At 35.4% G+C, this 27,840-nt stretch overlaps 1 protein-coding gene across 1 annotated transcript; it reads left to right on the plus strand.

Moving 5' to 3' along the window:
* Positions 1-7,586: 7,586 nt before the first annotated feature.
* On the plus strand, positions 7,587-27,816 carry CCDC172 (coiled-coil domain containing 172). The gene is made up of 8 exons (XM_009926801.2): positions 7,587-7,665; positions 7,903-7,988; positions 11,415-11,531; positions 12,990-13,155; positions 15,108-15,209; positions 16,141-16,243; positions 26,675-26,762; positions 27,591-27,816. Exons 1-8 carry the CDS (start codon positions 7,587-7,589, stop codon positions 27,621-27,623), a joined length of 774 nt encoding a protein of 257 aa, XP_009925103.1. The 3' UTR covers positions 27,624-27,816.
* Positions 27,817-27,840: the final 24 nt, after the last annotated feature.

Below are 27,840 nucleotides of genomic sequence, written 5' to 3' on the forward strand. Positions count from 1 at the left end.
TTGGAAGATGGAGTAGAGAATGTACATACAAAATGTGTGCAAGTCAACGTACAGTATTGAGGAGGGGACAGAGGCTGGAGAAGGGGAAGAGAAAGTGGTTTGGAGGAAAGAATCAGAATTCAGAATACCGTGACAAATGGGAAAGATCATGTGGAATATTCACTAAGGGCAAGAGCAACGCGGTACATTTAATGACAATAAATCTAATGCACACATGCAGGATAAGGAATGTCTGGCCAAGAAGCTGCCCAGCAGAAAAGGACCTAAGACCACTAAAGATGGAGAATATGGGGAAAGAAACAAAGAGAAGAGGCTAAGAAAATATGACTGATGCGGAAAGGGTGGAGGAATTGGGTGTGTTTACTCTAGATAGTAAACACAGGACAGGGAGAGCCAGGCAGGACAGCAACCTGCCAGGACTTCCCGCAAAGTTCTGCCCATGCAGCAGTTCCCTGTCCCCATGAGTCAGGCAGTCCCCTGTGCGCTTTTTCTGTCCTGACTGTAGAGTTAAAACAGACACTCCCCTGCTGCGCTTTTCAGCCCTCCATGCCTATGATTCTTATGTCATCCACTCAGTGTGTCCTACTGGATTATTGCTATAAATAAAGATTACAAATATAAATATGTGTGTGCATCAGGCTCTTCATCATTAAGTCCTTTGATTAAAGAACTTTTCTCTTTTTTTCTCTTTCCAGCACTGGAAGATCTAACAGCATTCACAATCAACAACAACTGCTTCTGAACTAGTATTTAAGCTGTATTTATTTTTTTTAGCAATGGAAGAGGAAGGTTAAAAAAGCATAGTTATGATATGATTTTTTAAAAAAAGCAAGAGGAACAGGCCAAAACATATGTGAAAACACATATGAAAACACTGTGTTATTCACTTTTATAAACTCTGCAGCCTCAACAATGGATATTAATTTTGTATTCAAAGAACTGACTTACTGAGGATATTTTAAATATGCTGATTTAATCCTCAAAATAGGAAAAATTTTATTATTTTAAAGGAAAAAAAAATTTGCTATTTGTTCGAATTCACTTCCCTTCTGTTATCTTCTTTCTAAAAAGAAAAGCTGTAAAAAGACAAACCCACAAGAATTATTTATATACTTTTCACACAATCTGTGAGTAGAAATGTTTAATGCTTCTGAAAAGAAGTCACTGTGATACAATGCAAATTATTAATTTATGAATGTGGCACAATTGATAATACATGCTTACCGCAGCTGTGATTTTCTACTCTACTTGAATTTAATGCTTTTATTATTCTGCCTATGTGCTGAGTCCTGGCATATGTATGCAGATGTGTGCCATGAAGCCTTTGAAAACTTCAGAATTAAAGATAGCTAATCTCCCAGAAGCATCAGTGGGAAGGAATATGGAAGGGATAGAAGTACAACTATAGGCTCTTTTATTATGTGATCTTTAAAAAAGATGAAACGACAGCATAACATCTGTATCAATAGGCAGTTAAATTTATATAATGTTATTTATCATTGTTAAGTCTTCATTAAATATGTTCCTCTGCCCACAATGGGCTGTGCAGAAAATAGAGGGCACAGTTTATAGAGATCCCTTTATTAGATTGGATTTTACAAAGCAGCTTTTAAAAACTGCAGGTAGAACATACCTTTTCCACAATATTCTGGAGGAAAGAAGTATTCTGAAAACTGTTCAGATTATTTTGAAGGAGTAGGGACAACAGCTTTTTTTCTGAATAAATATTTAGAATTGGGAACTTTGTTACAAAACAGTTTGTCACTAAAAAATACCATCTGGCCCAATTTTGGTGGAAGGTTTTATGAGATCATGCAGTTTCAATAGTTATGTTAAGAGCAGGTTTTCAGATTTAGGATAGGTGTTTTAGTCAAAATGAAATAGCTCTTCCCCAAATAGGCAGTGCTTCCTTGGTTTGGGCACTTGGGTGGAATGTGGAATAATCCCTACTGCTGCCTAATTCAAGCCATGGGCATGTATCCAAGTCCTCCAAATGTCTAAGGAAACTGTCATATTTTTAAGCAAGAACATGGATGTAACCATAAAATTAATCTGATAAAAACTATGAGCAGAGAAGCCTAAAAGTGTAATGGACGACTCTTGGTTTCAGATGAGAGTTATTTTCAGCATGCAGAGAAACTCATTTGGCTTTAATGCATACAGCAAAAGTATAGCAGTTATCTAACCTAGCACTAAATAATGCTCCTGTTATGAATACAGACAATAAAGCAGTTTCATTTAAGTCATCTACACATATTCTTTTTCCTATAATTGCAGCATCAACTAGAAAAAAAGCTTAAAGAGCAAACAAACATTTTAAAATCTCCTGAAATATTTTAGAAGAAAAAATGACAGTTGCTTATATAATAATGTAGCAGCATTGTAAATGAACTTCTAAGAATCAAGTGAAATGAAAAAAATATTTATTTTTTTTACTTTGATGAACTAACTGTAGAATTATTACTTTCTATCTTTCAGTATTCATTAAGGTTTTTCTATGATTAAGATAAACTTTATGTGACAAAGAGATAAGCTAGCATATTGGCATTATATGGTTATAGGAAACATACCATACTTAATTGATTAAAATGAAGAATTTTCAACAGATTGTTTAATGCATTTCAATCTTGCATGAAAGTCCCAGTCCTCAAAATGTTTCTTTAACAGCCCTTTATTCAGAAGATTTAATGGCACCCATCTTCTTATAGGATATTACAACATAACAGATAATTCATTTTCATTTCTGCTAATACAAAATAAAAAAGCCAATCTCTTATAAATGGAAGATAAAAACAATTAAAATACAAAAAGTATTTTTTCACTGTTTCTGTTGTTGCTTCCACAGGGTGCCAACTTAGTGATAGCCAGTAAAGCAAACTGCAGTTTTCCAGCCAAATAATTAAGAAAATTTACTATGACAATGCAAAGCCAAGGCAGTATTTTGTACTGTGATATGCACTCCAGATCTGAAAAATTCTTTCTCCATTAGAAAAGTTACTACTATTATGCCAAGATAAATAAGGGCTCTGATAAATGTTTCAAAATGAGAGCCTCATTTGTTGCTTATCCAAATACTGCAGAATAGGAGAGTAAAAAAGTTTTAGGATAGACTCTTAGATCCAGCAAAAGAGACAACTGAAATACATTTAAGACTCCAAAAGACTGCAGAGGAACAACGTGGATACCTATGTATCAGCAGAGTTACCAATTGGCAAAGAAAGCAGGTGCTGCATGATTATAACGAAAGACAATAGAAAACTTACATTTAAAAACATAAAAGAGTAATCTTTGCTTTTGTAACCCAAAGGGATCTAATAAAGCCTTTCCAGATAGAATTAAACAAAATCTTGACTATAAGTCTCAAATGGAGATATCATGATGCAAATAGCAGGCTCTGTCCTTATAAAGAACATCTGTTGTGAAGTTGTTTACATTCCTACCAAAATGAAAAAGAGTATAGCTAATTCTCCATTGCAGCCAGACATGTTAGGGGGAGTATGAAGTTACTTCTTAGTGGTTTTTAATACATTATAAACACACAAGGCTTTTCACTAACTCACAATTTTGTCACCTGAAAAAGATGACAAAAAAAAGGATTTGGGGCACAGAGAAACATTCTGTATTCATTTGCATATAATTTGCCCGTGATTTATTTCTACATTTTCCATTATTTTCTATTTTATTATATGAATTTTTGTAGTTTATTTCCTCTCTGTTACAGGGAGGAAACAGAGTGTCCATTCATGAGTCCCTTGCTGAGCAGTCTACTAGAAATGGAGAGCTTCCAGCCTGTAGGTTAGTGGTTTGCTCTCACTCTTCCAGAGATAATAACTAGACCGTGTTTAACCTGAGTTCCTCAGGAAATTAGACAGGTCATAAATTATAGGTTATTACTGCATTTTAATATTCCTTTTCTCTGCTGTCCTGATCTAGGTTTTCAGAAGTAGTCGAGTTCATTCTCTTTTTTCTCTTTTCTTTTTTCTCCTTTTTTGTTCTTTCTTTTCTTTTTTTTTTCTTTTCTTTTCATTTTCTGTTTTTATTACTAGGAACTCAAGCAGAGATCACCAAGTGCTCGTTCTGCTGTTCCTGTGTTCCCCCCATTCCCACACAGACCGCACAGGAAACAGGCAATGGAAGAGGCAGAACAGCTCCATCGTCCCCTGCAGTGCAATGGGTGTCCAGCATTAAAACCACTTTATTACATGTTACCACTTTTCACTGCTTGCTGTGTTAGAACAATGAAGTTTTAAAATAGTAGAGCTAAAGCTTTTATTTTAAAGGCCACATTATAAAATTAATTTTGAATAAGTCTGCTTTTGTATGCTTACTTATGCCAAAAAATTACTGGGTTTCTCACTATTTGTGGTCTCTCTCCATCAGCTTTGCTGCTCAACACTGCATTCCAAGTGGTTAGTGCTCTCTATTTTACATACATATATACACACACACACATATATGTGCTATTTTCTAGTAAAGGATAGCTCAGACTTCAGCACTGAACACAATATGATAGCTGTGAATTTATTACACAGAATAATCTGGGTTTATTCCTTCATGCAGGGTAGAAAAAAGTTAGTGCAAAAATAAATGGCAAATACAAAGACCACCAAGAGCAAAGGGAGACCAGAGATGTAGTTTGGGAAGAAGGATTGCTATAAATACAACATTTCAAAAGTAAGCAGTATAGTTTGTATATGGAAAAACCAGTACTAACAGAGCTTAAGAACAAAGATGAAATCTATTTGTAACTATAATCCTACAATTTCTAGCTTCTCCTATACATTTTTTTATGTTGAAGACCATATTGAATCATCTAATCTTTACCCTGCTGTGGTGGTTCAACCCCAGCCAGCAACTAAGCACCACGCAGCCGCTCACTCAGACAGTTAACTCTAATCCCAGCTGAAACTAGGACACCTGCCACTTCTTTATCTTTGCCTCTTTCATTTTTGGCTTTCAGAAAAACAGTTTTTGAAACAATCTGAGCGTATATATTTAGAAATAAATTACGCTAATAAATATTTTTATAGTGACTTGAAATTACAAACAAAATCTTTCTTTTCTTCTTCCTACACAAACTAGAGAATAAACTTGTAGAAGAAACTTTACTATTAGCACAGCAGCCTGATTACAAAGGGCAATTACTAATTTTGAAGTACACTAGAAAGACATGACCTGATTACAGCACAGTGATTAGGATACAGATATAGATTAAGATTACGATGTACTGATATGGCCGACAGAATAAAATTAAAGTCACCTTTCTAGCAGCTAGTGATTTACAAAAGTTCTTATACTTTGCAAAGTTGGAGTCGAGCAAAGGTAATTCACATTTTACTTTTATTCTGAAACATTTAGATTCATGCCATCTCATCCATTTCCATGGGAGGCAGGGAACCACACACCTTTGAAGTAATGGCCTTGATCCTGATTCTGAAAGCACTTGTAGATGTTTCACGTGTGGTTCACTTTATACAATCCTGAATTATTATTGTGAGTTACTTACCATGTAAAAATCAAGCACATGGCAAATAGCTGCAGGAGTCAAAAGCTTAATGTCAAATACTTGTCCCACTGAATTTTTTCAGTCTCTGAAGGAATCTTTTACAGAACTGTTAATCGTGCTGAATGGTCATTCTCAGACAGTGAGAAGTATAGTTGGAGCCAGACCCTTCTTTCTAGGGAGAGCAGTTCCTTTGCCATAATTAGAGGCACTGAAGCACCCTCCACAAAACACAGTCGTTTCTTTAATAAGTGACACTGAACACCATCCCAGCCTACAGCAGCTTTCTCAGTTTGAAACACAAAAGCAGTCAAGTCTCAAAAACTTCAGAGAAAGCTTTTCATTGTATTTTCTCCTTGATCTACTGATAGAGCAGTTCATTTTCTTGAATTTTGTGAAATGACTTTTTTTTTACTCATCAGACCTGTGTGAGAAATCACTGTCTCAATCACCAAATGTTCCCATTTGACTCATCCGCTTTTCCTTTGGCCTTTGGGTAGGAAGCTTCACTTCTGAAACATTTTCTAAATTCACTTTTGTGAACTCTTCTCCCTCAGTTGCACTTTGTTCCATTTTAAAAAATAATTGCATTTCCTGCAACATAATGTGCTAGTTTCAGGTCTTTAAATTTCATCAGAACCCACACTTTCTTTCTTAGATAGAGCAATGTCTTTTCTTTAAAAATCACCATTTTGTAGCGCACTATCAGCTATAATGTGGCACTTTTTAAGCAGTAAATGCTATAACAAACCCTTTTTCCAGAATTCTCAGTTTCGTTTTGCTAACTGAGAACAGCTTTTCCACCAATAAGACATTTGTACTCTCATGTATATTGTTTTGCTTCTTACGGTCAAAGATCTTCTGATTTCTGAACTTTGCTGCTGCTGTCTATTCTAAGACAGTATCTCCTCTGAGGAAAACTCTTTAACAAGACAAAACTGTCAATAATCCTAATCTTTTTCAATGTTAAAAAGGCTGGTAGGCTATAAAGTTCCATTCCTCCAGGCTTTTTCTGCCTCAAAGCAAAGAGGCCAACTTCTCATAGGTATTCCCTGCGGGGAACGTAGTTAATCCTTTTCAAGATGTAGGAACAAACCCTGTAATATGAATTATATTTTCAATGGGGTATTTACATTTCCAGGTATACCATCCAGTAATGTACAAACCAGAAAGGTGCAGAAGCTCAGAGCATAGTAAACTCATACACAGGTATGCTCCAGAAGAGCATACTACAGGCTGCATTATGATCTTTGCTTACTGAGACCAACTGGAACAGAAACATTGCCATTTTACATTAATGGTGAAATGCAGCTGAGTCTGATCACCGTTACGTAAGTTATATGTAGTCAGCTTTACCATCATCTTCTGTATGATAGCAGATTTTAGCCTACTTCCTTAACTGCTAAGGTTAGACATCAGTTCTCAAAAGACAAATAAATATGAGCAGATATAATATTTAAAAAGGATGGTGATCACTCCATAGAAAAAGGAAGGGGTAAAAAAACGAGCTTCTGAACAACACAAAACCAGTATAAAGCGTGTGGTCCCAGAGAAATAAAGAAAGTCAGAGCTGTTTGATCAAAACTCCCCAGACTCTGAGTCAGAACCCATGTTTCACAAACGTGCACAAGTTTGACAGGATTCAGTGCCAGCTGCCTTTTGCCTAGCCAAATTATCTTCTTTCTCCTGCTCCTACCACGCTGCTGCTCTGCCTGCTCATTTCCATCTCCCGTGTTTCCCACATGGGCTCCCCCAGCCAGTCATCCATGTCTCCCTCTGCCCGAGGTTCGCTCTCACTCCCCACTTCGCGCAGCCCACACGTCCCGCTCCATCACCTCTTCCTCCTCAGCTGTGTGCCATCTACCACGGCTGCTTCCCTCTGTGGTCTGGGGTTTCTTTCCCGACCCCCGGCAGGCAGAGGCCAAAGGGCAGAACCAAAGTCTGGCAGGGCACAGGGCCCTGAGGGGAGGGCTGTGGCCGGGCCCAGCCTCACCTTCCTCCAGGGCATCCCAGCTTTAATCAACCAGCCCTCCACAAAGACGGCAAGACCCGGGGAACTCACAGATTCCGTGAGAAGAGAGAAATGAACCTGGATGCTTTGTTCCAGCAAATACAGCTCACAGAGAAGCAGGCGAGGGAGAAGAGGCACCTCATCCAACAAGGTCTGCCCTGGGGCTGCCATTTTGTGGGTCCGGCAGCAGCACTGACCACACTTAATGGCCTCTCCATTTCCTGGGGGAAGAGCAGGGTGGCCGCACTGTGCTGCCATGAGGGGACCTTTATCAGTGAAACCTTGGCAGGCAGCCGGGCTGGCTGCTTCTTGCCAGTGGCATGTTTTTATAAGAACGTAACTTTTACAAACAGAGCACACATTCTTACAGGTTTTTGTTGTGTTGCAGCTAAAAGCGACATAAATAGAAGTTATGAAAAAATTAAGCAAATAAAGGAAGAGCTAAGCACTGCTAAAAAGAAATTAGAAACTATGGTAAGCGGTCATGTTTGTAGTATACAAAGTAATGAAATACATGATATTTACAAATATATGACCTATTCTTTCAGGAACAGATTCCTAAGCACTTTCAAGGAGTATGCTTCACCTACCAAATAACACAGCACTGAGAAAACTTACACTGTGCATTTCTGTAGTGAAAAAAGGTCTGTCAACGTCTTTCCCCTCTCACAAATCTCACCCTTCAGGCTGCGTCCTGGCTATGTTCATGGACACGCTCACCTCAGGGGTAGGAACGTTTCCAGGTAACACTTCTAAAAACTGGAAGCACTGGAGACAGCACGTGTGCACGTGTAAGTCAGTCCTGCTCCGCAGATGGAGCTTGGCAGGGAGCGGACCGCCATGTCAGGTCAGTCCGTTCACAAGACGCAGCCACCAGACGTCAGCTGGAGGCAGACGAGCTGTTCAGGTACTGTGTGAGCGGCCCTGCCATAACAGTCCTGGAGCTCCTTATAGCACTATCCTTCAGAGGCCCGGAAACCATTCCTTTGTTGTCCACTGCCATTCATTAAAGGCCTGTCAAAAAAAATACATGGAAACATTCCCTGTGTTTACTTCACAGGATCTTGATTCATATACTAAAGATCCTCCTGTGAGCCTGAGCTCACAGTAAGGGCTTAAAAGGCCTAAGTGCTTTTCAGGGACGCCAAAGACAGAGGAAAGTTTCTGAATCTGTTTAGTATTTTTAAGATTTTAGTATGCTTTCCACTTAACCAAACTGCAGACATATTTCAGATTAAGCTTCCAGTTTTGCAGAGCTTTTCACCATTAATACCTGTGGTTACAAATGATTTAAAAGTCCATTTGCTTGTGCCTGAAAATGAAGCCTAAATATCATCCCCGGTGCTCTTAAGTATCTGCGCTGGCAGAATGTGTATGCACAACAGGAAAGCATATGGAGCCCCCTTTGAAGTCAGAACTGTTGTATCCTATCACTTAAATAAACATCTTCAAGAAACTTTGGGGACTGCCTCACCTAATTGTGAAAATATATGTTTGGGGGGTGATTTTCATCCTTCCAAACACAGACTCTTTTGCCTTTTGTAAAAGACTGTGTGATATATATAATAAATATCCACATTACTGTGAGGGGGTCAGAATAAAAGAGAACTCATTTACAAATATTTACTGGTTGCAAATTGAGACTATAATCATGCAAGCAGTTATTCACGTACTTGCATTTATGCATGCCACAATCACAGAGCCCAAAAGTGCTTTAAAATAGTAACTTATTTAACCAACACAGATTATATCTGGGTGTTGCCTGTTAGGAAAAGTCCTTTGTAGTCTTGCTGATAAATTTATTTATGAACATCACAATTTTATGTTTATACTACTAATTTGTTATTGATGCATTGTGATTTATAATCAAGGTTTATGTGGTAGGTACAGAACATCCCAAGAGTAGAGCCATTATTGTAAACGACTAATGGGAAGAGCTGAAGAACTATTTCTAATTAAATCTTATGTGCTTTATCCACCAGGATTAATAATATTCTCACTGACATCCACAAAAATATATTTTACTTGCTTGCTTAGTCTGACATCATTGATTCATTTATAGATAGGAAATGGTATAAAAAACAAGTGGAATGGGAAAATGCATTTCAATCAGACTGTGTTTAGGTTTAAAGATTATATAGTTACTGAAATTATTTAAAGTAATTTATTTTTCAGTACAGGAATTCAGTTTATATATGTCTACAATAGTTAATGTAATTCAAATAATATTTAATAATGGTATTGAGCTAATGCTGTTCCATTTGTCCCGCACCAGATAACTGCACTTTATAAGCATGCATATCCAGGCACGTGCATGCACAGCAGCTTATACCTGACCAAGCAGACGAGACCGAGTTCAAAGGTGTTTTGACCTCTATTTCACAGAGACTGCCTGTGGTCAATCAAAGATTCCTAGGAAATGCTATTTTTTTTTTCCTCTGTTCTGTGAAATCAGGTAGCATGTAATTAGAACCCAAATTATAGCATTTTGCCTTTCATGGCTTAATGATTTCTTTAAAAATATCTGTTGCAAATGCATAGCTTCAGTTGGCATCTTACAGATGGAGAAATTACACTGCATCTAGTTATATTCAGTAATATAAATACCTTGGTATAAGACCATCTACTCTCTTTGAATTAATATGTAAAATAAATATTCCTGAGGCAAGCACTTCCTGGACATTTAGCATGCTGGACATATCAGGGATAAGGAAAAAATCTGGTCCTTTTCTTTCCAACTCTCACATTGTAGTCTTAGGGCATTTGATTCCACTACCCTCTTCCTCCTTTTCTGATCAGATGCACTTTATCTGCACCCTCTCCAAAATCACCTACATTATTTCATTTTACAATCTTTTCATTTTTACCTCTGTAATATCATTATTATTTGGTCTTTTCTGCTTCTGCACACACAAACAGTCATGTATCAGCCTGGCTATTCAGTTTACTTCCTGATACTCACCCTGTGCCTTTAAAGTCTGTGGGCAATTCTGCTAACTTGACTTTCCCTACTCATGGTTCTGAGTATTACAGAATGAGTCATTCTCTTGACCTCCTTTTCTCCACTTCACCAGATGAATGATTCTCATCCTTTAAGACTGTTCAACACTTAGCTGTTCCCTATTTATCTGCTGTTATAGTTTATCCCACCATATATCTTAACTTAGATTAGTCAATGATAGAGTAGATGCACTAGAAAATTGAAAATAACTTTTCAGCAAACTTTGAAAATGCAGTGGTTGAACAGCATACCCTTCTATCAGATAAACTACTGTTTAAAATTAATAAAACTAAAAATAAAACTATATGCAAAATAGAAGTTTGAGACTTGGGGGGGTTATGGTCAAACTCTCTTTAACCAATGATCTAATTTCTATTACAATTCCTTGGCTAAGAATTCCAGAAATTGTGCTCAGAACAATATAAGCATATCCCTCCCTCCTTCACATATGCAATAGTAGCATTGCAGAGCTGATGATGTGTACAGCTATTCAGTAAAAACAATGATGTTGGACCCCTGTCCCTCTGATATTATTGTCTGAATTGGTACGTGATGAGCTTTACACAATTAGATGGAGGACACTGTATTATGTTGGGTAAAAGATCCCATGTGATCAATATTTTTCCTGGTTTTAACCTGAAACTGAGCAGACTTTAAAACAACACTTTAGATAGATGGACCAGCACTAAATGTGTCTTTTAAAGAAAGGATACTTTTCAAAAGGTTAGTGGTATATTGGAAGATTATTGGGGGAAAAAAGAGCTGTTATGCTTTTGCTAGTCCAGCAGCTATGCCAGCTGTGTTTTAACTGGACCAAGATCCTTATATACAATATCAAAGTATATGAAACAATAAAACAATAACCTTACTTTATAAAATTATTTTTTTTCTCTTGGAAGGTTCAGCATCTGTCTGAAAAACAGTTCTACTTAGAAATTCTGAAGAAGCGTGAAGACAGCTTAGAGAAACAGAAAGCTGAACTTATTAATCAAAAAAGCAGTCATCTTAAAATCTTTGTATGTTTCCAGCTATGATATTCAGACAACTCTTTTCTACTGTATGAAAGTAGTCAGCTTTAAAATTTGAAAATATGGAAGAAGTAATGTTTTAAATCTGGAAAATATATTCTTTTTGTAATCTAGCATACCTAACAATGTAAATGTAGATAAATTCTCACTTTTAATTTAAACCATGATCTAAGGTAATGTATGCTGCAGTTTATCTACAAAGCTGATTTAACATCCTTGACTTCATTTTCTAATGTCTGCTGTTGTATGACTGAACTCCAATTCTGACATATTATTTCCTTTGTAAATGAAAACTAGGAAAGTCTCACCTTAAATTGGACAGGTTCATCCACAATAAAACATATTGAGAAGGATCAAAGGAAAAACAGGGAGGCCAACCCCACATTTTAGGAATCCTGACATACCACACAATCTCTTTGATACTAGACACCTAGCCACCCCTTAAAAGGTAGCTATTTGCAACATATACAAAAAACAAGCTTTTCAGTTCTCTCTTGTGCTAACCTGAATATATTGCCTTCCTCTTACTTCATTGTGGGTCCTTGGATCTGTAGCTATTAAGAAATGCCACAGATGAGTAGTCTTCTCTGCATATGTATTTGTATTTTAAATCAGCAGAGCTAAATTTTAAACATTCAGTATGAATCACCAGTATTAACCCTAAATCTTTAGGCAGATATCCTTTTAATTAAGTAATATTTCTTCAGCATCCAAAGTATTCCCATTCCTAAATATACAAAGAAAGAAAAATAAATATTACAAGTATAATAGAAAAAATTATTAGCTATAAAAGCTAAATATCCTTTGAAGAATTGTGAAGTTTCTTTTAATTGTAACCACTCGAGTCTGAATATACAGGTTATCGTTTCTTTCTTCCTGTATATAGGGGTCATTTCATTTTATTTAATTTAGCAATCAGTTAGGATTTTTTTAAAGGAATTTCATATAGCCTTTCTCTTTAGAATATTTTTTCCAGAAAATGAAACAGTGACTTCCTATCAACTATGGCTTTCTTGGTAGTTATTGAGGGAGTTAAAGTCCGCATTCTGCAGAGGAATAAACACCACTTTTATTTCATTAAATAAGTCTAAAAAAAAGAGTGGCCATACTATGCTACTGACTTTAAACAGAACTTTCTACTAATTTCAATAAAGAGTTGAACTGAAAAACTGCTGGTACAAGTCTGTAACATAATGTAGTGATCTTTTAAATGTTTTTTTATTATTAAGAATATATCCTTCAATTTTTCAGAAAAAAAAAAGTTAAAGCAACAGACAAAATGATAGAGCTGTAGACCATTTTCATGTTCTCATAACTTGGGAAAAGTAAATATACTACATTTATACTACAAGTTTAAGGATAAACAACAGTGTGTTTCAGTCTGCCTAGCTTAATGAAGACTCTTTTTTTCACCTGAACATTCCATTTTCCCTTTCTTTTTTTCAGACAGATGCAAAGAGAAAAATGACTGAAGAGGAAGATAATTTTGCTAGAGAAGTAACAGAGTTTAACAATGAGTATGGACTAACAAGTAATAGAGACCTTCTGATTAAAAAAAAAGTCAAGACTGAATTAAATGATTTAGAGAATGAGGCAGCTCTGTTGAAAAATGGTAAGTCTTATATTAAACTATTTTATCTTGGATTACCAGAGAATGAATATAAATCAGTAAATATAGCTATGCAAAACAATAATTTTAATTCCATTCCCTTGCTGTCTGGAACTTCCTCTTAGAGTATGGCCTGACGTACCACATTACACAAGCATAGTTAAAGCCTCTTCTGTTCCCTGTCCTCTTCAGTCCTTTCTGACTATGAGCACTGTGAGGAGAAGAAGCAGACCTGCAGAAGTGGCTTCCAATGTCTAATGTCAACCAGTACAGAGGTGCACTGTCACACATAGCATACCGTATTAGGTTTGCGCTGATTATAATCACCCATGGTTGAGCTATTTAAATTTCCTTAGCTTCAAAAGAATCATATGCACAGCTGTCTTGTAGGACTGGACTTCTACTGCCACAGTATAACTTTGAGTTAAGATACAGAATATGAGATTTCTCAGAACAGAGAGTCAGACTGAAAAGCAATCCTTCGGCAAGGAAATAGGAGTCATCATGGATCACAAGCTGAACATGAGTCAATAACATCAGAATGCCAACACCATACTGAGACATAAACATAATTCTGACCTCTAAGACATGCGAAATAATCCTTCACTCTATTTAGGGCAGTTAAGCTCTTAGATGGAGTACTATGTATCCAGTTTTGGATGTTAAACTTCAAGAAAAAATGTGGACCAGCTGAAGAGAATCCACATGGCACCAGTGAGAGTGATCAGAGATCTGGAGAACATGAGAAGTAAAATAATTAAAGAATTGGGACTATTTAACCTGTGAAGGAAAAGACTGATGGAAGATGGATATCAATCTTCAAATCATTCAAGGATTCTGTAAAAAGGAAATTAATGTATTCTCCATACCTATAGTGAACTGAATAGAAAGTACCAAGTGTAAACCACAATAAGGGAGAGTCTGGCTGGCTGTTTAGAAATCTTTCTAAGAACAGTGAACAACTTAAACACTCTGCTTTAGGAGATTCCATTACCAAAGGAATTAGGAGTCTTCATTACCAAAGGTTTTTAAAAATGGGTTAGACAAGCATCTGGCAGAAATGACAGAGGTACAGCTGATGACCCTTCAAATTCCTTTCCACTCTCATGATTCTATGATTCATAAGCGCCAGCACTTTGAATTCCCGATATCTGATGTAAAGGTACTGAAATTTGACTATCCATTTGAGTTTGTACTTGATGGTACCTTCCTTCTGCATTTCCTGTGGCTCTGATTCTGATCTACAACTAAAAAAAAGTCTGTATTTGGTGGCACCTGTTACTTTTAATGATTAATTTTTACATATTCAGGCAGATCTGATCAGTCAAATGATCAGTAGGACATGAAAGGCAACTAACATTCCTCTCTAGGTTCAGTTGCTGTCTTGATTCCATCCTTTTAAATTACACTTTTTTTGAGATACAACTTGTCTGTCTTTCTGTCTGCTACAGTCCTGAGCACACTGACAACACTAAAGAGAAAAGTTTACTTAAACTCATAACAAGGAAATTATGTGAGGACCTCCAGTTGTCAGGGAAACAATCACAATTAATTCCAGATGCTGTCAATGCTCAGGTTCAAATGTCCATAACACTAAACAAAATAAGGGGTTTTTTAGTCCTGCTGAGAAGTGTCTGTTCACCACCTATTCAGTAAGTCATCTTCCTTTACAGCTGAAGTAACTCTAAAGCAAAAATTCTTTTTATGCCCAGTCAACAAAATATGTCAAATATCTTAATAACATTAAAAAAAATTTTCTTTCATAGTTATGAATACATTATATGACATAATTTCCTGTGAACTGGGGTTTATATGACTGATTTTAGTTGATTTTAGTTTTATATTTAAGGTTCTTTTTGACTAGCTGAAGATTGGTAGTAGTTAAGAATATTTAAGATTATATCAAGAAGACTAAAACTGCAATGTGTTTTAATTCAAAACATGTTTTTTCTTAGAAATGGAGTCAATGGAACATAAAAATGTTCAGTTAAATGCACTCCAGCTGCAGAAGAATGAATTAAAGCAGGATATATTTACTCTCCAAAGTGAACTCAAAGGTGTGCCTGACAATCACGTTATGATAATTATTTGTGGCTTGACAAATGCTTTTGAAAAATCTTTTCTCTCAAGTTATTTTTCTCAAGAAAAAGAAATCATACAAACAAGATTTTAATATATTTTTACATTATGTAATACATCATTTTTAAATATGGTTATAACAAGTATTATGGATTTCTGAGGTCTATAGATTTGCTGAATCATAAGCTATAAATATGACAAAGAAATTTTTACTTTTGCTGCTAAGTGATATACTTAATTGGAGAATTTAGTGTTTCAAAGTGAACTTAAAATCAACATAAATATTGTTTAAAACCCATTAACCTATAATTAAAGATTCAAATGTTTAACAAGCAACATGGCTTGGACTGATAAAGACAGATTTGGCCTTAGTGCTAAACGTCTGAGTTGTAAATTCAACTGTCATCTCTTTACTGACATTTGTGTGTTCATGTATGAAAGTCTGTGCATTAAAAAAAGAAGTCCATGCACAAAGCTGGGAAGAATGTGTTGAATACACAGGAAACCCTATAAAAGAAAAAAACTAAAAAGATACAGAGAGAACCAAGAAGGGTTCTGTGTCAAAGGTGATCACAAGAAATATGGATGATTTTGAAATTTGGATTAAAAGAAAATGTAATCTAGAAGTGGTTTAGTAACTTTTTTACAAATGTGTAAATAACATCTCACAGTAAGAAAGCTAAGAAAGACAGGCCATAAATAAGGGAAAAGGAAGGAAATTTTCTAGAAGATTGCAATATGCATATCAATTACAATAATAAAATAATTCATGTTCTTTATTCTGATGCCTTTACCCTATAAACAGTTTCATGAAGAAATATTAGAAAAGATAAATTTAGAAAATGTAGGAAGTCTTTGAATATGGATGTTTAATATATATTTACAAGGTAATTGTTATTTTATGTTTAGACCTTGAGAAAGTAATCAGGGAGGCTGAAAGAATGACTAAAGATTTAGAAGCAGAAAAAGTCCAAGTCATTGAAAAACCTCAGACTGATCCTGAATGTTTAAGGTAAGAGTCTTATGTTAGTAAGTTCCTAAATTTAATTTTAGGTCTGTAACTGCAGACCAGTCCTTGTGGCAATGACTATTTTACATTCCTGTACAATATTCCTTTGAAATCAGAAGAATCATTCATTTTTATTACAGAACACAAATTCCTGTTGTTTGTTACAGCCTTTCACCCTTACATGCATACTCCAATGAACTAAAAACTGGAAGCGTTTGCAAGGAAGTCAGTCAAACTTGGAGGCAGAGCAAAAGACTGCTCCTTGGGAAGGCCAGTTCTTAAGTTTTTATAAAAATAGTGGTGGTACACAGAGTACTGATGAACTACCCAATGGTATACATACATCTGCTGACTGGCTGCACAACCTTCCCCAGAGCCTGACTGCAATGGAATGGATTGGCCACAATAACCTCCTTGGGTCAGGTGGGCCTTGAATTGAAGCTACTATATGTAGATTTGTTTTCTCTGTGATCTCTACCATCAGTTCTAGTTTGCCTTCTAATTAAGCTGGTTTAGAACAAAATTTTGAAGATTCAACCAATACAGAACACCTTGCACAGCCTCCCTTAATAGTGAATATTGCTTCCCAGGAACTGAGTGGCAATAACTAATTTCTTTCCAGTTTGCTTAAGTGCAACATTTACATTTTCACTATAGAGAAAATAATGTAATGTTTTCAGCAAAAATATCTTCCAATGCAGAAAGCCCCATATCACAGAATCAACCATCTTTTTCCTATTTTATGGTGTTCCAGATGAAAGTGCCTGTGGATATATAAAAATATTTAATAGACAATGCAGAGGAAATCCTCCTAGAAAAGCTGGTCAAAAATATTCTCTAACAGAAATTGTTAGGGAAAACACAACTTTTGTTACTATCACATTTTTTTCCTATATATTTTTGAGTTTTTTGACAAAAAATAAATATAGTTGGTTTTTTTCTGAAAACTTTCAATGGAAAAATAAAATTTTGCAGAGAACCCTGAGCATTTTTCTGAAAGACGATTTGTTAATGGCCCATTTTTTGCTGAATATTGGGTTTTGAAAGAAAATGATATATCAGCCCTATTACTAACTCTCTTCAATCTCTTACATGGTGTTGAGACATGGCCAAAATTCCCTCAGCATAAAAATTAATTAGCTCACAATTCTGCATACAGTAGCAAAAACTTTGCATTCAACATATATATAGAAGACAGTGTAAATAATAACAACAGAAGCAATTCTGTAAGACAGCATGTTATAATTCACTTCTACGTTTTTCATTGCATCGTGATATATTAGGTTTTGTGATACATGAGGTTGTCAACTTCCTTCTAAATAACATACTTCCCTTGGAGTAGTTTACTGCCATGATGCCACTTAATATCCCAATTGGTGTAATTAGTTTTCTATAACAGCTTTCCTGTGTATAAGGAACAGAGTAGCAAACAGCTCTGCTGCTGATTGCTATGAGATCATAGGCAAATCATTCAAAACCATGTATGTCTGTCTTTCTACATAGTAAAATTAACTCACAGCTCTATGGAATGATACTTTGGTTTTATCTGGGTGGAAAACACAACAGTGGATAAAACATATTAAATTCTATTAACTACAAAACCACAAAGTGTCATTTACAACCAAATCAAGAAGGATGATGAAATTTTTTTATTTCATAAAATGCTTCATTTTATGGTCAAGATAAGCTTACATTATTTGATAATTGCATGTAGTGCAAAATATGAAGTGTTCCTACTGCTCTTACTACCATCACAAAAAGCTAGGTCTCCTTGAGGTGTAATAATGTATTGAATAAATTTTCTTTACATTAAAATATTTTTTCATTTCAGATACTGGACAAAATTTAGGACAGATTCGCCTAAACCATACTTCTATCTTGCACTGGCTTTTGATCAGAAAAGCTCAATGCTTTACAGAGAGAGATAGCCTGAATAAGTTAACTCAGATGCCAGAAGCAACATAGCTATGTTACTGTACTTCCACATCAGCAAGAATAGATTCTGCTTTTCAGTAGAGCCAAGCAGGCAATCCTCATTTGTCTATTTCTGTATGTCATAGTGCTGTGCTGTTTAGAATTATCCCAAACTTTATCAGACTCGTACAACTCTATCAATTCTTTTTGTTGTTGTTTTTTAACAAAACCTGCTCATCACTTCTTGGTTTGGACTACTGAATTAAGAGAATGAAAGGGAGTTTAAAGTATTATATGCTATAAATAGTGCAGTATATAACTAGTCCCCCTGGAGGTACCTGATTGCCCTCCAGTACCTACAACAAGGTCATCAAGAAGATGAAGCCAGGATCTGCACAATGCCACACAAAGGGAGAACAAAAGGCAGAAACCAGAAGTTGAAACAAGAGGGGTATCAAATGAATGTAAGGAAGAACTTGTTTATCATGAGGATAGTATAGCAAAGGAAAAGGTTGCCCAGAGAGGTTGCATAGTTTTCATCCTTGAAGGTTTTCAGACTTGACTGGATAAAGCCCTCAGTAACCTGGTCTAACCTTGTAACTGATCCTGCTTTGAGAAGGACATTGGGCTAGATGACCTCCTGACATCTCTTCCAGCCTGAGTTATCCAATGAACCAGTAATCATTGTGGATTACGCAGCCCATAGATCAATACATGTGCACTGGTTTGTGCCTACACTGCCCAGAGGCAGCATTATCTGCAACAAACCAGTCATCTCCACACTGCCTAGCATTTGGTGAGATCACATCTGCTCTGGTTCCTGTGTAGCGTCTCTGTGACATTAAGATATAATGTCATCTATATACACATATTTTCCATTCAAAATGCATTAAATACTTAAAGAAGTTATGTCCAGCACAGCAGAGTGCTGGTTCAAAATGACAATACATAGCACGTGCATTGCATGCTCTATGATGTGCCACAGAAGTATTTGAGGGACCACAGCTGCTGCAGCAGTGCACGTCCTGATGCAGTCCATGGCAATAGTCTCTCTGGAGCAGATCCTTGAACAAACTATCCTGTCCACTCCTGTGGGTGCCCCCTGAAGGGAATCTAAGAATAAAGAATTCATGCAGTGTCAGTGGGAAAAACTAAAGTACCAGGCACCTGGGGTGAACCAGGAAGCCCTCCTGACAGTCTAGATACACCTTTGGCACTTGCAAAGGACCTTTTGCAGCCAAAGTACCAATTAATGCAATCTCACATATACTAGTGTCTATCTTAATAAGAATCAGGGATTGAACCTACTGTGTTTGAGAAACAACCCTAACAAGATCAGCTTTTTTCCCCATACAGAATCTAATGCAAGAATAGAATTTTAGTTTTTACTGAAAATCGCATTTAGTATATATAAAGAGAAGACTATTTTGACACAAATATGTATTTTTGATCCACATTACTTTTTTTTCTAAGAAATAAGCACAAAGTTTGATTCTTTCTTTTTTTTTATTAAAAAAATCAAAGTTTGATTTTTTTTTATAGAGCAGGAAACCACACCACTCTTTAATGGTAAAAATACCAATGTTTTCAATCCTTCCTTAGAACAAATGTGAGAGACACTCAGCATCAATAACCAGATATATGTAGCTCCCAGATCACCCTGTAAGTCTGTTATTGTATCACATACCTAGTCCCAGCTTAAAAATCAATATCAAAAGTAGCTGGCAAGGCAAGAATCTTCATTATAATTAAGTATATATCTTAAAGTAAATTGCATTTCAGCTGAAGAGTGTAGCCAGCAAATTCAAATTACAGCAATTCATCTCTGAGCTGAGAAAAATGCCCTGTACCATGTCTGCAGTTTCATAAAATTTCTCCCAAATCCATCAAAAAATTACAAAAGGTCATGAGAAGCACATACCAGTAATTCCAACAGCTGTTGGTGCTGCAGTTATAGGCTTGTTCTAATACACATCAGATGCAGGAAAAAGCTAACCAAAATTTGAATGTTAAGCACAGATGTAGTTATGGATAAGACACTATACCCTCTTCCTCAGAGTAGGCACCCTGGAAATTATAAGTCTCGTGATACAGGTGCATATCAGAGAAATGTTTAACAAAGAGGGCTTTCCCCCCCCCGAAAATATCTGCAATTAAAATTAAAAGCCTTATTTTAATCACCTATTCTGCTAGTGCCAGCCCCAAAAACAAAACAGCAGGAAAGAACTTTGGCATCAGCTCTCTTGAGTCACATTTCCCTGGCAGGTAGCAAGTAGCATCACTTAAGTGGAACAATACAGGGGTCAAGCAGAGACTAACTGATACCACTAAATTCCTAGCTATGTCATTTCACTATTATATTCACTGTAATTACTTATTATATTAATTATTTATCTTCTTCCACATTTTAATTTTAAATTTATGTGTTGCCTTATGTAAAGCAACCTAGAAATAATTTTAATTAACATTTATTTAGACTGAGAGAGTTTCTACCTAAAATGGATATTTTTCCTGCTATTCTAAAGGTAGACTAAGGATAAAATGTTTCTTTGAAACCTAAATTTCTGTTCTACTTCAGAAAAACAGTAGCAGAAGGGAAATGCATGAAGTCAGCCTACTTTGTAAATAGTTCAAGGCTTTGTATACTTACCTAGTTCCTAAAAATGTAGTATTGCTTCTTATACTTCATAATACAGAAAAAGAAACTCCATTACCAAAATTAGGAAGGAAAAAGCAATGCTTTCTTTCATACAAATCATACAGGAAATATGTTCGTTAGAGCTGAACAAATGTTTCACACTAACAGTGGACTGCCCAAGGCCATGCATGGTTCTGGTGGTTAAAAAGAAAAAAAAAAAGCTTGCCATTTAATTTTATGTTAAATTTTATAATCAGGAAATATCAATCTCTAGAGTAATATATGTAGTTCAAAATGAGTTTTTTAATGACAATCTCCTCATCGATTTTTTAAGCTTTTCTTTTTAATAGCAGTGCCTAGTGGAACTATTATAGTTTGAATTATGTTAAAATAGGTTTCCATTATAAATTGCAGTATGGATTTACAAAAAGTAGATCAAAATCTGACTAACAATATCTTTCTTTGATAAGACAACCGATTGGTTAGACAAAGAAAATGCAAATGCCATCCACCTAGACATTAGTAAAGTATTCAGTGTTATCCCACATGGGAAACTACTAGTTAACCTGGGGAAGACATATTAAAAATCTTATGTGAGTAAGGAAATGACTAATAGTAACAACAGTAATAGGTCTGAAAAAGGAAATTTGGGGCTGGAAGAAGGTAACTGCAGCCACAGCTGGTCTTGCTAATGTTTTAAATAGTGACTTTGGAATAGAAGATGTTTTAAGACAACAGTGTAAAACAACGGAAAACTCTAGACCTTGTAGACTGGAGTTGCTAAAAAAGAGGAGGAACATAATTATATGCAGTGCAAGTTTATGTACTTGTACACAACTAAGGACTTCAATAATAGGTACCTGGAAGCAAAGAAGAGATGCCTGAACATACTATGTAATCAAAAGACAACTATAAACATCAAAAGTAATTATAACTGTGGAAAAGATAAAAGCAAGAGGCATTTCCAACAATAAACAGGAGGGTGTAAGAATACTGTGTATAAATTTCTCACCTACTTTTCAAGAAATGTGCATTCAACCTGGAAGATGAGCAGAGAATGGAGAGCCCATAACGCAGAAGGAAACAAGGACAATTCTAAATCCTTTCTACCTCTGAGAAAATTATACAGTTCACATGAAACAAAGCAGAATAGTATTGAGATACTAATTTCAGCAATAGGGTAGACGTATTAATACATCTAGATTGAGATCTAATTTTCCCTGTACAATAGAAAAATCAAGATATTTGAACTAGAAGGATCATTGACCCATATTTATTTTCCCTGACTTTCAGTAGGAATATTATTGACCCCTAAAAACATATTTCAGTTTTGATGTCTCTGATGCTTGTATATTTTTTTTTCCTGTGTAACTTGTTCTTACAGTTCCAATGGAAAGTAGTCTGTATAACTTTGGTTTGCTGTCTGCACAAAAGCAAATCTATTCTAAATGTGCAGTTTAATTGTGTGCCTTAACCTTTTCATATTTATTCATCTATAATAACATATTCCTTAAAGACTTCTTGTGATATTTTATGTATTTGGGGAATATAAAGTTAAAACAAACAAACAAACAAAAAACCCCCCATACTTTTCAACACCTGTAACTACTTTTATAAATAGTTGCCTGATAGCATTCACAAAACACAAGCTTTAGTCAATGATAATTATGTATTTTACAATCAGCATTTGATCCAGAACAGTAAAAGCTGAAATTTTCTTATTTTACCTAAGGTATTTCTATTTATTTTAATTTACATTTAATTCCCATTGTTATGTAGCCTAGTACCCTGTTCACTTTCATGTTTCATCTTCTTGCTAGCATTTATCATTACTGCTAGATCACTTTCTTAATTTTTATTCTATTTATGTTCCTTCAAGCACATACTTTTATAATTTATTTGTTCAACTCAAGTGCTTGAATTTATGTTTTGAGATACTGAATTCCATTTAGGACTCATTTTCTTCCTTCCTCAATCAATTGATAATAGTCTGAAATTTATTGACTTCTTCAGCTGTATCAATAGCATTTTCTGTTTAGTAGTGTCAGCAAATTGTAAATACCCAGCAAAATCCTGCTCTCACTATAGAAACATACACATTAATTTAGTCCTGGTACTGAACTGAGACTGAATGACCTCAATGCGTTAGCTCTACTTTGGCTTCAGACAATAAACCAAAGTCTTCTAAAATTTTCTTCAATGTCAATAAAGTCTTAAAACCTTGATAAATGTTTCTCCTGACCTTTATGATAAAATTCAGGAAAATCAACATACATACTCTCAAGTTTATATATAACTTCTTAGGGAACTTTGTTTTGTACCATAAATTCTATCAGGATTCTATCTGGATATCAGTGTCAAGCAATTCTGTTTTATAATACACTCTAATGTTTTCCCTTGTATTTATGGTTAAAAAATAAAATGGTGGTCATAAACAAGGCACAGATGAGAAGGGAAATATAAAAAAAATATTTTATTTGTCTCAGCAAAACATAACCAAGAGACAGTCTGCTCCTTCTGCAACTCCAGCAATAACCAGGTAGGGTCTTTCATCCCTACTTAGAAAAAAAAAACCTCTAAAAATACATATTCACCCTGCCTTCTACACAAACTATTTCTTCTCTGAGACGTCCTTACATAAAATTATTCTTGAAATGCAAGTTTTGGCTACTGGAGTCTTGATCTGATAATTTGAATCTGTGGATGATTTTCAGAGAAACCTGTTTGACAATAACATTATTTTCATCATAGTTCAATTCATAATATGAGCGTGTATTGATTTCACAATTATTTTTCCTATTTGCCTTCTGCATATACAGCTGAAATTCAAGAAGAGTGCGTATCAACCACAAATGCCAATGCATTTAATAGCTGTGCTCATTTCAAAGCTGCAAAATCGATTGTCTTCAGTGATTTCCTCCTTCTTCATCTCTTTGTCACTTCTGGCATTCAAGAGTAATGGAAAATGGACAACTGATAGCAAAGCTCAGTCTGGGGCAAGCTAGCATCCAAAAAAATGCTGATGCTTTTGTCCCACCTACTTGATTTAAGGCTAGGTTTTGCTATCGCTATTTATCTTGAATGTTTTTCAAAGGAGTAGTCAAGCCTCCTTTCACAAGTACAGCATTTCAACTCAAGCTGTTCACTGGAGCCCATTACCTATGATGCTGTAACTTACCAATACACTGTTAATTCAGTGCAATAACTTTTTTGAAAGATATATTTTATTGTCATCAAGGAGACCAAAATGCTAAAAAAAAAAAAAAAAAAAAAAATCAAAAAACAAAGGACATGGAGGGCCAAATGCTAATGTGATTTTTCAGTTTGTTTGTTTGGGTTTTTTTCTGTTGGGGTTTTTTTGGTTGGTTTTTGGTTGGGGGGGGGTTGGGGGGAGGGGGGTTGTGTGTTTTTTTAAGGTATTTGCTTTTTATCATAGTCATAAGGAGGGTGTAATTGTCATATTAATCCTTATTCTGGCAAAAGGTACATCTCTTTCCATTTCCGAAGGAGACAGAAAACCTGCCCTCTATCTAGAGAGTATAGTTTCATGAATAATTGGTTTGCACATTCAATCTGATAGTGGAAGGATGAATATGAATATCCTGCTTATCTTAAGTGTAAAATGAAAAAGCTAAATCTGCTTCCAGGTTAAGCTTTTTTTTTTTTAATAGTTCCATTGTCTCACATTCCTTCTGGTAAAACTTCATCATTTATTCAGTAACTCAGGCGTCCCCAATGCATTAATTGTGTAGACTGTAACTTAACAGACAGCCCTTGTTTTGTGAGTATAATATTCCTGGCACATACTGTAATTATCTAGCTTCTAAATAAGAAAGAAGGAAGTCCTGAAAGGAGAATCAATTGATTAATGTAAAAATTAATCACCACATTTGAACGAATGTCTTTTATCACCACTAACCCATGCTATGTAAGGAGTTGTGCTGTCACCACATTTAAAAGTTTTATAAAATATTTTAAATAAGATTTTAAAATCCATATGCAAAATGTTGCAGTTTCAAAGCACATCATCAATAGTAATTAATTCACTATCCCAAGACACAGACAGATAAGCAACTCTTACTGCTTATCTTCTGGTTGTTCTATCCTTAGTGTACACCTAACATAGAGTGGTATCATTCTTAGCTGACAACTAGCAAACAGACTATGCATCAATTTTACAATGTGGAAGACAATGAGAGCATTTTCTCTGAGATTAACAGACTATGTCTTTTCCTAAAGTAAATTAGGCAAAGTAGGGCTTTTATTTGTCTTAAATTAGGGTTCCAATATCACACTAACAGAGAACACGGAGAGAAAAAAAATGAGGAGGCAAGGCAATGAAATTAAGCTGATTTAATCAAGATCAGAAGCTGATCTTAGACCTTGGAATGAACTTCCCTCAATGAAAATCGTCTGTAAACTAGCACTGTCCTACAGTAAATATTTCATTTCTTAAAGTGTAGTTCAAAATGTCCTTTTGTTCGAACACTTTTATGTATTATAAATGCAGGAGAAATATTCCTGAAAGAAGAGGCATTTACTCCTTCATAATACAAACCCACAGAGCTCATATTCTTTCCGTATTGATGGTAAGATATTTACATTTTCCACAGGAATAGCAAAATTAACTTATGGTCCAGTCTTATGCTACTATTCTAATGCCACATGGTGACTAAGCTATTCCTGTCATATGAAGCTAAACCTTTTATTTTTAATAAAGACATTTTCTTGTGTAGAAAACAATCTCTACCTGCAGTAGGACAGCTAAAGAGGTGCATCATCTATTTAATAGGGTTAAATAATTTATTCCCTGTTATAGCATATAAAAGAAAAAATAGTTGCTACGTCCTCTTTCAACTTCAGAAGAAATGAGGTCCTGCTTTGATGCATCAGTTTAGCTATTTAATGATAAACAGAATATATACTTTTCGTCCTTTTTTTCAGTCTGTCTATATGTCCCCAAATATTCACATTGTTTGCTGAAACTGTATTAAGGGTAAGCAACTTTATCTTTCTCATTATGCTTTTCTTATGACAGCCATGGAAAGACTCAGTATAATCTCATCACCTTGTATTCATCAGACTACTAAAAGCTCTGTCATAGATTTCTCTTGGCCTACTGAGTATTAATTTAAACCACTGCAGTCATTGATGTGCAAAGTTTAGGTGTCTCCTTTCAGCAGGACTAAATGCTCTTTTGAATGCAAAAATCATTACATTAAAATCAGTCCTTACTGTAGAAAAGTTGGGGGATTCCTGGCCGAGACTATTGGGAAAGAGTCAGTAAGCACTGAAGAATAATAAGAGCGGTTGGGGAGAGAACACCAGCAACAGCAAAGGAGTCTGCAGAGGGGTATGGAGCAATCATTGCACAGAATGGCTGCACAGGGTCAGGCAGAGGACCCAGCTAATCCAACATTCTGCCTCCACCAGTGGCTACAAGCAGATATCCAGGGAAAGTAAGAACAATAATGTATGGTACTTCCTAAGTATCAACGTTCAAATTCGCATGTTTAAATAAGGAAAATGACGACTAATGAGGCCATAAATCTTTCATGGTTTATGAAAACAATACGGTCCAGAAATTTGTCTAACAAAGTACTTAGTCAAGATATACTTTGTAAAAACCCAAAATGTCATTTTCTGAAGTTCCTTACATTGCCATCACAACTGCCCGTGCTGAATGAAATCCAGCGATATTAGTGGAGAGCAACATATTGGACTGCCAATTACAAAACCAGCAAACTTAAACCCTGATCATGCAAATAGATCGATGAGGCTTTTCTCACATAAGTCAAATTGACAACTGGGACCAAAGCTGAAAAAAATAGTTACCCAAGTACAGTTCCCTGATCTGAAAATTTATTTGGTTTTGGACACAGGCTTAAGAAAGAATTGGAAAATTGCAGAAATGATGATTGGGAAAGCATCTGTGAGACTCTTCGAACAGAAATTGAAATTCTGCAAATGGTATGCCATTTTCATTATGTATTTTAAGTGTTTGATAATTTTAGTTTTAAATGTGTAATTTAAGATGATTAGCAGTGGTTTTAGAGAAGCAGTTTTTTATACTATGTACACAGCCAAACATCCTTGCCTTGCAGGTGCACTCCAATTCTCATTTGTTTTAGCCTATTATTTCCAAATGCCCAGGAATATTATTTCTCACAGAAAAGGGAAGTACAGAAAAGCATTTAAAGATACATTTTTAGCACAAGACAGACCTATTTAGGGGACTAGTACTAATCATTATTTTCCTGAAAGCTGCAAAAGATTACGCATTTAGGAGCTAAATTAATCTTTACATTCAGCTGTCATTTAAATGGAAGATGGGAATATGAAGAAATAGGATGATAATAGCATCCTTTTATGTAATATTTTATTTTGTCCACTCACAAATTCCTTACAAAAATTAAAGTGTGGTTTTTCTCTAAATGTAATCCTAACTTCAAATTTCTTGATTGTCAGTCTGTGTAACAATACAAAGAGAAAAAATATTTTGGAGTCCCATTCTTGAAAATAAAGGGTTTTTAAAGGTTCATTTCAGAGCCCCTGATTGAGCTGCCACTAGGATCAATAGCAGAATAACAATCATGGGAAATTTGTATTACTCACTTTTATGATCAGTTTCAAGTTTCTGTTGGAGGAATCAAACTTACTTGCACTTTATCCATTAATTTTACCATGCTTGTCAAATTTCAGAAACAAAAAAAACCAGCTCAATGCTTAAAAACTTCTCTGTAAAGAACACATTGAACTAATTAGATTTTCTATAATTCAATTCTTTCTCTTTTCCAGAATCTATCACAAAAAAAGTCTTCAGAAAAGTGAAAAATATGTGGCATATGATACGTAGTGTCATAGAAGCTAGTCTTTGAGTATTCTGAAACCATTTTACTTGGGCTACATCAGGTTTGCTTCTGGTTTTTTTGTTCAGTTAAACCACAGTTTGTATCTGCCTTTACTTTTCATTAAAAAAAAAAATATACATTTAAAAGTGGTGGGATTTTTGTGTTTTATCCTCAAGTTCAACAGCTATCTATCTTTA

Source organism: Haliaeetus albicilla, chromosome 11 (genome assembly GCF_947461875.1).
Source record: "Haliaeetus albicilla chromosome 11, bHalAlb1.1, whole genome shotgun sequence".
NCBI lineage: Eukaryota > Metazoa > Chordata > Aves > Accipitriformes > Accipitridae > Haliaeetus > Haliaeetus albicilla.

Excerpts from the sequence above, each read along its gene's own strand:
- CCDC172 (XM_009926801.2), top strand. The coding sequence starts at position 7,587 with ATGAACCTGGATGCTTTGTTCCAGCAAATACAGCTCACAGAGAAGCAG. Across the intron at positions 7,989-11,414 it reads AAAAGAAATTAGAAACTATG|GTTCAGCATCTGTCTGAAAA; the intron begins GTAAGCGGTCAT and ends TTCTCTTGGAAG. Across the intron at positions 26,763-27,590 it reads AAATTGAAATTCTGCAAATG|AATCTATCACAAAAAAAGTC; the intron begins GTATGCCATTTT and ends TCTCTTTTCCAG.